Genomic DNA, 10,362 nt, shown 5'->3' with positions numbered 1-10,362 from the left:
AAGGCTGATGGTGCAGATGGCTTCCCTGTGAGCAGGAAAGATGCTTTCCCCACTTGGTGGATGCTGTCAGGAACCGTCTGAATGAACCTGCATTTGATGTTCTGGAAAAAGGACAAAATTTCATTGATACCCTCAGCCAGAGGCTTATTTAACTCGGGGCGTTAGGGGGTGATTTCTATGGGAAGATGTGGCTCTGAGGATGTGCTCTTAAGCTGTTTGCTGCAGAAGCTCTATGAGGGGTCGGCTTGGTAGGGGGGCACCATCTGTGTGAGACCCCCTCCTGAAGCTGGAGAAGTGCCTGGATCTGGAGAAGGGCTGGAGAAGTCTTCTGTGTACTTTGAGGCACAAATTCTCCGAGCTCAAGAAGAAAAGGGATTTACTTTAAAAGGAGCTCTGTTCCTCACTTCTCTGGTCTCTTTCTGTCTCTTGAGCACGTGCAAATGCACACAGATGTGCACTGTGTGCAGCAATGGAATCAGTATTTTAAAAGTTTTCCAGTTTTAATAGCTTTTATTACTTCAGCAAAACAGGAGCCAGCAGATCAGCACAAACTGCTATTACATAAGGAAAAAATAAAAATATAATAATGCCGTAAATAATTCAAAGGCTGTTTGTTGATTGTGATTCCTTTGATTCAACCTCCAGGGAGAAGGATGACATTGCCTTTACGTTTTTCACAGTCAGCATCTGATATGTAACCTGCTCTGTGTCTGCCAGGACCCTGAGACGTGACAGGGGAGGCTGCTTGAAGATGATAAACTCACTTGGTGTCCTCTGATTTCTCTTGGTTTTCCCCCAGCTGACCTTACCTACCAGAAAAATGCCAAAATGGGGAAGGAGCCCTCCCAGCCAGGTACGAGGAAGCCCGTGGGCAGATGCTCCATGGGGATGGGTGGGGGATTCTGCTGTACAGCCTGGACCTCAGCTTGGTTCATAGGCATTACTGGTGCAAATCGTATTTGTCACACGGGTGGCTTGCAGGGGTTATGCAGGAAAGCCACAACTATAGGTTTTGGCAGCAAGATGAGTCTTGCCAGCATGTCCTTAGTATCTGAGAGTCCCAAGCTCCCGTCGTGCTTCACAGCAGCAATATCTGCTGATCTGCGGCTACGTGACGGTACCTGAAATCAGCGTGTCCTTCCCTTATGCTGGGAGCAAAGGCTGGCAGCTACATTTCTTTTTTTTTGCTAGATTGAGTGAGCTGAGAAAAGGAGAAGAACTCAGAATGCCAAAACCAGTGAAGGAGATGCCCTACTTCAAAGATTTCATACAGCATGGAGATTCTGGGTGGTGCCATGAAGACTGCCCACTTCTTTTACATGGTCTAAGGGCCAGATGCACCTACTGACTTCAGGGCTCCAGCAACAAGCAACGGTGGGAGAGCACTGGGCAAGGCCAGGGCAGCCCCCAGGCTGAATTAACCAAAGAAAAGAACAAATGCCACTCACTTTCCCCCAGAGGAGACAGCCTGCTGTGAACTACGCTATGGGCAGTTGGTGGTTTCACTTCTGAGCCATCACTTCTTGAGCACTACGTAAGTCTAACGAATTCCCTTTCAAACAGAGCGATTGAAAGAGGTAAATTGGGTCAGACGCCAATATTCTTCTTGTTCCATGCAGCTCTGGGGTGTATGTGGTTCCACAGGGGCTGCTGTATTTATCTTGCTAAAAATTCAGTCCTGCCCTCTCACTTACGATGTTGAACAACTCCAGGCGTGGGGCAGGACCTTCAGCTCGGGCTCGCAGCTCTCAGAAGGCAGCTGGCTCTTCTTCCAGCGCCGTCTTGCACTCCCTGACCCACAGCTTGTATGCTCTTTCCAGGGTCTCTTCACTTGTGTCATTGAATATCTCTGTAAAATAAGACTTGTAGTTAATTGAACATCCAGACCCTTTCCTGCTTGCACACACAGACTCCTGAATGGGGAGAGCAGCTCCTCCAAGCAGTTTATGAGACTGTTTTCTTATGAATTTTCTTTCAAGCCCAGGCTGGACGGGGCTTTGAGCAACCTGGTCTAGTGGGAGGTGTCCCTGCCCAGGGCAGGGGGGTTGGAACTAGTTGGTCTTTAGAGTCCCTTCCAACCCAAACTGTCCTGTGATTCTTCATGGACATAGTCTGGATGGACACTGATGTAGGAGATCACAACCTGACCCATGCATTGCTTCTGTCATAGGGGATGGGTTTTTTTTAAATATCCTATAAGTGTGTTTTATCCCAGATACAGAAGAGCTACTATTTAGTTTTCAGGTATTAGTTCTAGGCACAGTAATACATTAAATTCTTTTTGCCAAGGATTATTTAACAACTATTTTCAAGCATAACAAAGGAATTGTTTTTCTCTTGTGATGCTGCTGGTTTGTCTGCCAGAGCACTGCATTTGGGCTGCTGGTTTGCAAAGTGGATTGGTCAATACGTGCAATTAATTAGACCTGAGTCTAATCAGAAGGATCCTGCGTCTTGACAGGTTTATTGAGATGTTAAGAAAAGCAGAAGTAAAACCAGAAATGTCCAGCTGCAGAACTGCAGGGCCCGTTTTCCAGCACATCATTGTGCTGGGATCCCTTCTGCCCCCCAAATGCCCACTCTTGGGGTGTCCCTGGTGTCCCCTTCCCACAGTACCTGCCACGCCGAGGCCGGTGGGGAGAGGCATCCGGGGCTGTCCCCCGCTGTGTTTCAGGCGTTCCATCAGGGCTTTCTTGATGAGGGGCCAGCTGCAGCCACTGTGCCAGACAGGCAGCTCCAGGCCCCTCATGCACTGGATGATCTGCTCCTTCTCCTCGGCCGTGATGAGCCCCCGCGTGTAGGCGACGTACGTCATGAAGGCCATGTCGATGTTCACAGCTTCTCCGTGCATCAGCGATGGCAAAACCCTCTGAAATGGAGCAAAGGTGGGTGAAGGGGAAAAGGTTTGGGTTGACAAATAGTAAGTAGGCTTTTTCTGAAAGTACTTGTGGAGATTGACATTCAGCTCACAGCAGTAGAAGTACAGATTTGCTGGATGTTAGCATCTTGTGATTTATGGATTGCAGAGGATGATCTCTTTTAGAGGTGATTAATTGCATGTAAAATCTCCCATTGGGATCCAGGATCTAATTTCCTCCCATTCAAATCACTGATGAAGAGCACCATGGGATGGAGAGCAGAGCTCTGAATATTGCATAAGGTCTAATCCTTCCCCCTTATTCCTCAGGGGCAATTTCTCTCCAGTAATATAGGCTATGGTCTCCATGCCTCCTACTGTTGTAGCTCATGCTGGTGATTTCTAATGGCTTCACTGAAATCTGGTCATCTTTGGTAAATGCCTGGTAAGAAGCAGTAACTGACCTATGGTCTCAATAGGAAAAACGGTTGGAGGTGTTGGGAAATGGGGCAGGGAAAGGAGACTCTTTTTATGCAACAGGACCAAGTTTGGGTGTGTTGGATGATCTGAGGTAATGTGCAAATCTGGAGTTTGGCCCAGCTCCTTTAGCACAGAGTTTTCATGCTGTTGACTGAAAACGTTGTAGGGTTTTTTTATAAAAAAAAGTTGTTGAAATATAAAGTCTGTCACTCACCATTTCCAGCTCTGGGCTTATAAGGTGACCAAAATCAACCAGTCTGTCCAGGTCGTCCTCCCAGAGGTTGGGAGCCAGCTCTTCCAACATGGTTTCAATGGCAATCCTGGTAGTCTGCAGTGCAGCATCCCCGTGGGCGGCAGAGCCACTGTAGGACTGGAACTTGGTGTCCAGCAGGTATTTCCCGTGGCTCTTGAGCAGGTCAAACAGCCCCTTGTGTTTCATGAGAGCCATCTAGGACAAAGAACAGAAGAGGCAATTAAAGATAATTATGTGATCTTTGCATGTGCCGCTGGAAACTTGGGTGTTTCAAGACTGGACTATAATTAATATCATGTTATACTTGAGCAAAGAAATACCTGCAGGTTTGATAGGTGAGCAAGTTCCACCTCTGCAACCTTTCTGTAGACGCAGTTCCTGCTTAGCACGTGTAAGTTTGATGTATATTCAACAGGTCTCTAGGGAACATGATCTGGTGGTGTTACACAGGTTGTCAGCTGTGCTAAGCCAAGAAGTGTGCAAAAGGCAGTGTGGAAATGCCCAGTGGGGCTCTGGTAAAATGGCAGAGGTGATCAGAGCATTGGTGGGCAAGTTCCCCTTGCTACTGGGTGACCGTGACCATGCTGTGAGCTTGCTACAAGCTCCAGTAGTCTAGCAAATGGTTTTTAATGAGCTTTGGCTATTTGTGTGCCTGGCAGGAAACTTGAGACTGTCTCAGCTGGACAGTGGCCATCTCCAGGACAGGGATTGGATGGTGGGCTTCCCTAGGATAAGTCTTATCTAACCCTTGGAATTGCTCTTTGGGCAAGGGAAGGTGGGAAAGCACTGCAATGTGGGCAACATGAGGGTTCAGAAATGGTGTCATTGTCACAAGTACATAATTTTTCACCCTCTGACTCAGCCATTAGTCCCCTCCTGCAGTGGGGAATGGTGACCTGTGGATTTCCCGGTGCCTTCCAGAAACCTCCAGATATCCTGGGGAGTTCCCACTGCACAAGCAACTGAAAAATGTTACTGATACTGATGAATTAATCTCTAATACACTTTATTAGCTCGGACTCTGCTTTATCAAAAGTTTTCAAAGCTCTTCAGCATAAAGCCATTTACTGTGTACTTCCCGGGTAATTTTAGAAGTAGAATTTGTCTCGCAGGAGATTGATTGACCACATTCAACATACCCTGCGAGGTAGGTGCAAATGATCTTGCAGACTATTAATCCCCAGTATAATGAACCTCAAATTCTCTGCCAGCAGTTCATTCTAGAGTGCTATGGATCAGCCTCAATGGGGAGATGCTTTCTTCCCTGGTTGTGCTGGGTCTGGCCTTGAGTTTTGGAGTTTACTCCGCAGGCTTAGCACTAAGCTAAAGGGGTATCCTAACAAGTTCAGCAGCTGTAAATATATATATAGGCTCACTGAGAGTTAAAAGTCCCCATGCAGTCTTGATGCCCCCCCCCTTGTTTCTATGGGGTGATTTATACAATGCCATGGATGCTGATGGACATCTTACCAGCACTGTGGCCTTTCAATACTTAAAGGGGACTTAGAAGAAGGATGGAGGCAGACTTTTTACCAGGGTCTGCTGCAACAGAACAAGGGGTAATGGTTTAAACTAAAAGAAGGTAGAATTATACTAGATGCAATGAAGAAATTTTTTATGATGGGGGTGGTGAAACACTGGCCCAGGTTGCCCAGAGAGGTGGGAGGTGCCCCATCCCTGGAAACATTCAAAATCAGGTTGTATGGGGCTCTGAGCAACCTGATCTAGTTAAAGATGTCCCTGCTTATTGTAAAGGGGTTGGACTAGATGGCCTTTAAAGGTTCCTTTCCAACCCAAACCATTCTATGATTTCAGTTTTGAAAACTGCAGTTGCAAAAGTTCATACCTTTAAAATTTCACCAAGGCCGTTGGAGATGTGTCGCCGAGGAATGCTCTGAATGAAGGATCTATCCAGGAAACTAGCTACTGGGGGCGTGTAGCCCCCAAGCTTGTTCTTACACTGCAGGAAATTCACCCCGTTCTTTGCCCCCACGCTGGCATCAACGTAGGAGAGGAGGGTTGTTGGGACCCGAATGTAAGGGGTACGTCTTCTATAGAGGGAGGCGGCTAGTCCTACGATGTCCAGGCAGACGCCTCCTCCGATGGCAATGATGGGCTCGGTTCGCCTGTCAATGCTGAAGTTCTGGACTTCTTGCAAGATGTTCAAGACCAGGTCCATGGATTTCGTTTCTTCGGTGGTAGGCAGGGCGAGGATTTTGTGCTGAACATTATTCTCTTCAAAGTATTCTCTGACTTTGGAGCCATAAAGTTCATCAACGACTTCATCTATGACAATAAAGCGCCTCAGCTTCCTCTTGCTGCTAGTGGCTAGCTCGAGTTGCTGGGGGTCAGTAATGTGACCCCAAAGCAGAGTAGTGTTAGAAGGATCCAGAATATTGTACGTTTCTACCACTTTGTAGCAAAAATAGATGGGAGCTTCAATTGTCCAGGAAATCCCACCTTCGGAGACGCATTCACCTCTGGCAAGGATCAGAAAATATGGTTTGAAATCATTATATTGCTCTTTTGTACTTTGCATGTCTGAACTGGCTTAAGGATGTAGCTGGGGTGTGGGGAATGTGGGGTGCCCTTCCTGTGCACTGCAAAAGTGTGGGGCTGCGAGGGTGGGGTGGGGCTGACATCTCCTGGGTGTCAGCCCTCAATTGCTTTAGCACCAGAGAAAACCTCCCGCATCTTAGAGAACAGTCAAATGGCTCAACTTCTACATGGTAATGATAAAGCAGAGAGCAAGAAGGGGTGGAGAAGCAAATAATTTTCCTTTCCATTCATTTGTCAATAAAACAGCAGAAAACACCAGACCAATCATCCTGAGCGGGGAAGAGATTGCCAAAATTTTCCACAGTATTTATGAAGGAAGCATCCTTCTGCCCAGGATATCTGGGTGATGTAATTGGATTTATTCCTGTCTGCCTGCTCCATAAAAAATAGTGTCTCTCCAGTTCTCCAGCTGAACAGTGGATCTCTTCACCTCAAAACAGGTATGATAGAAAGAGAAAGTGCTCCCATTGGTTAAAATAAAAAAGTAATTATTTGAAAGCTGGCAATGGTGGAGTTTGAAACGCCACCTGGAGTTTCCACTCCATAGTGGAGTTTGAAAGGATAAATAGAAGCATACAAATGTGGCGTGTAGCATCTATTTAAAACAGTGAAGAACACAGTCCTGCAACCCAGTTATTGCTTCACCTGTTGGGAAGGGGGAGCCAGGTGAAAAACAAGTGGCTTTTTTAGTTTGTTGGGAATCAGAAAAGGATTATTTTATATTTTTTTATATACAGAACAAAACAGCAAAATGCATTTTATATAACACCTCTCCTTGAGCGGCAGTTGGGTAAAAATTGAAAGTTTCCATCAACCTTTGTTTTGTTATTTGAATAAGCAGATGGCTCGTTGGATAATCAGATTTCCGTACATGCCAAATTTCTTTCCACATGCCTGAACTTTCTCTTAAGGGTCTAAATAGATGCTTCTCTGCTTTCTTTACCAAATTGCCTCTGAATCTGGCCCTAGCCTTTTTAAGTGTTAAAGAAAACCAGTGAGGATTTATACCTTCCAGAAAGTTTCTTCTGGGCTTTTGAAATGCAGTATTACAAACCACCATCAAGTACATTTTAATGCACCAAATATTTACCTTATAGCTGTACTTTATGTACATGTGCATCCGTCTCTGCCATGTGCCCCTTCTAAGAGACAGGATGGGTTTGAGTGTTAGTTGGTGGAATCAGCTTTGGGTGCTGGATGGCACAACTAGCATCCATTGCAACCCCTCTGCTGCACAAAAACCGTACTGAATTTGAGGCTGAACATACCCTTGTTGAAGCATATGTCAGCTGAGGAGTTTTCTGGGTGTTCTTTGGGCCCTATGCTATGGGCTGAGGTCCAGCAGACTGCCTTTGGGTCTGCTGAAGTCCTGTTCTATCTTCTGCAGCCTGAGCCCTACTTGTGTGCAGCCCCTGCCCACGCTGGTTGTGATCCCTCTGCCCTGGCTGAGAAAAGGGGTTAAACTTGCAACCTTAAAACCTGAGTACCACAAATGCTAGAAAACTTCTGACATGCAAAAATGAGCTGTGTTAAGGAAGATCTGCCTCACAAATGGGGCTCCACGCGCTCATGAAAAGGAGTATCTTGTAATTAAAGGACAATTAACTGGAGAGATGTAATATCAGCAAAGAGCTACATTTATCTCTGGGGGAAATTTGCCTCTCTCCTCTGTCTGAAGCAGCATTTGGTGACTTCTCCAGTTTGAGAGAAGTGGTTTTGCTCCTGTCAGATACTTACTGTGTTTATTTTTCCCACTTAGGTGTTTAATTTACCTGCAACTCTCCCCATAAATGCATCCTTCTCCCTCGCCTGTGCATGAGATTTTGCACACAATGATCTCCTGTACGTGGCGGGGGGAGCCCAAATGCAGCATTCAGAAGTCCCAGCATCAGCATTTCAGAAGTTTAAAGAAACTTATCATCTACATAAATTCAAGCTGTTGATAAAATTCCCTCTGTATCTCAGCCAAGACGTGCCAAGGAGAACAGCAAATACCTGTTCTGCCATATTGCACGTGTTCTGAAGCCCACTTTTGTAGGGATGATGGTGGGTTTAAGCCACAAAGGCACACGAGATGGTGTTTCCACCCGAGATGCATCCCACCACGGAGACTGCACAGCTCAGCCAGCCAGAGCCATCCAGCAAATCACCAATGAGCATCATGGGCCCCTGTACTTACATTTTTGCTTCGGAGAGAGTTACCTTGTCCTCGCAGTCGGATAGTGCTTCTCCTTTCTTGATCCGGAACCACGTGCTCTTGACTCGCACCAGCTGGAAGTCCGTCTGTCGGGGCTCCTGGGGCATGGTGGCCGGGGCCACCGGAGCAAAGGCCTTTTCAGACACCGGCATGCTTCCAGAAGGTAAAATCTCCCAGTTAAGAGATCTCCCGTAACTGGGTGCCTTTGAGGTGCTTTTTAAAGGCTTCAGGTGACCAGGCGTTGGAGGGGGAGGATGTGTCTCCACGGGGGAGACCAGTTACAAAACTAAGATTATCTAATCTGGGATGCACGTTTTGGGGTGGTAGGAGCATTTGGAGACACGTGCAAGTACTGGGATGGGCTTGTATAATCAGATAGTTTTATAATGTTTAAGAAGTACAATAGCAGTACGTACATTAACTTCCAGCATGATGCCCTACAGCAAATTTAAAGTTATGAAAGACAATTTGTGTGATTCTCTGTGATGTTCAGGAAACTCCTTTGCTGTGTGGTGCCTTTGATCTGGCTGTGTCTCTAACCTGCTCTTATGGGGTGAGATAGAAGAAGGAGCACAGGGACAGGGTCAATACTAGCTGGTTAAACCTCTTTTGAGCTCACATTCCCGGGATTCTCTTGTGTTGAGGAACAGAATGATTGTTGTTGTTGTTGTTTTTAGCTTTTATGGTGGGTTTAAAAAATAATCTGAGAGAATTTGTCACCTAAAGGGCTGTTTGGGGGATGAGCTGAGCTGTGATTCCTTTGCCCTGCTGCCTGGGGGACTCCAAGATGCTGAGGTTTATCTGCAGCAAGTTGTTTCAGCATCAGCAAGGTGGTCCAGGCAATGGTGACCCTGCCTTTTGTGCCCTGGGCTTTCCTCAAATGGTCACCTATTTGTCTTATTAAGACTATGTCAGATCCCTCTCACACATCTGGGGAGACCCCACCTCCCTGACCCAAAGACACGTTGATCCTGTGGGATGTGTTCAGCCAGAGGGATGAATTTCCTTTCTCTGGGAAGTAAGTGATGGTGGGATGGGGGCCAGTGGGGAGGCTGTGTTGGTGGCCGTCACCCTGCTCCCCACGTGACAGAGGGATGCACAATTCACCTTTCCATGTGATCTTCCAGCTGGGGCTTTCAGAGAGCCCCAGGCTCATCTTGCCACACCAAACACTCCCTTGGCATCGGGTTCTGTGTGCTGAGCACTGGGGAAGGTCTTCCTTTGATTTCATCAGCAGTGCCTGAAGGTACAAACCCGTCTTTGCCTTCTCCTTGGCCGTGTCTCTGAAAGCTGTCCTTGTTCAGGAATAAAGATCAAGAAAACCGAAAACAGGCTCAAAAGCAGAGGCTGGAAAAAATGGTTCTTCAAGAGCCCATTGCACAAGAGCAAGCTCTCATTGCATTGAAGTCTTAATTACAGCCAAACTCACTTAGGAACCTACATTTACCTTCCTTTTGTGAAAAAGTTACAAGAATAAACTCTAAAGCCAAGTAACCCTGCTCCAGGGAGGGTTAAAAGGAAACTTCTAACACCTAGCTCTTGCTCTTGCTGCTGGCTTCATCTCTGGATGGCAAAGCGTTTTGCAAAGAGGACAGACTGTTATCCCCACTTTACAGAAAAGGAAAATAGAGTCACCAGAAGAGAAGGAACTTGCCCAAAGTCACCTCCAAATCTAGCAGAGGGCAGATTAGACGGCATACAAAATCTCTTAGACTGTTTACCAAATACTCATCTGAAATTTTAACTCCCAGTCCAAACACAATTTGGATTGCTTTCCATGGGGCTGCAGGTCTAATGCAGTTTGTTGTTTACTAAATCATATGATAGAATAATCTTAGGTATGCAAGGAGGTCTGTCTTCTTAGTCTTGTTTATTTGTTTTGATTAATACAAATCTACTGAGTGTTAGGACTTACTTTATTTGCTTTTCTTTGAGGCTCTTGTTCTGTGTGTTTATTTATTTTCCATTTATACTTCCCTGTTCTATTCTGAGGGCATTGAAAAGTCTTCTGTTTCA

At 46.2% G+C, this 10,362-nt stretch overlaps 1 protein-coding gene across 1 annotated transcript; it reads right to left on the bottom strand.

The window, feature by feature from the left end:
* Nucleotides 1–1,748: 1,748 nt before the first annotated feature.
* Nucleotides 1,749–8,498, bottom strand: LOC106890678 (2-epi-5-epi-valiolone synthase-like). The gene is made up of 5 exons (XM_014946632.1): nt 8,329–8,498; nt 5,437–6,070; nt 3,552–3,785; nt 2,617–2,869; nt 1,749–1,849 (listed from the first exon to the last, which is right to left on the bottom strand). The coding sequence occupies exons 1-5, from the start codon at nt 8,496–8,498 to the stop codon at nt 1,749–1,751; spliced, it is 1,392 nt and encodes a 463-aa protein (XP_014802118.1).
* Between the last annotated feature and the right edge of the window lie 1,864 nt (nt 8,499–10,362).

The sequence above is a fragment of the Calidris pugnax genome, unplaced genomic scaffold (assembly GCF_001431845.1).
Source record: "Calidris pugnax isolate Ruff unplaced genomic scaffold, ASM143184v1 scaffold81, whole genome shotgun sequence".
Lineage (NCBI taxonomy): Eukaryota > Metazoa > Chordata > Aves > Charadriiformes > Scolopacidae > Calidris > Calidris pugnax.
Note: the sequence above shows the minus strand (reverse complement) of the source record. Positions and strands in the feature narration are given on the sequence as shown.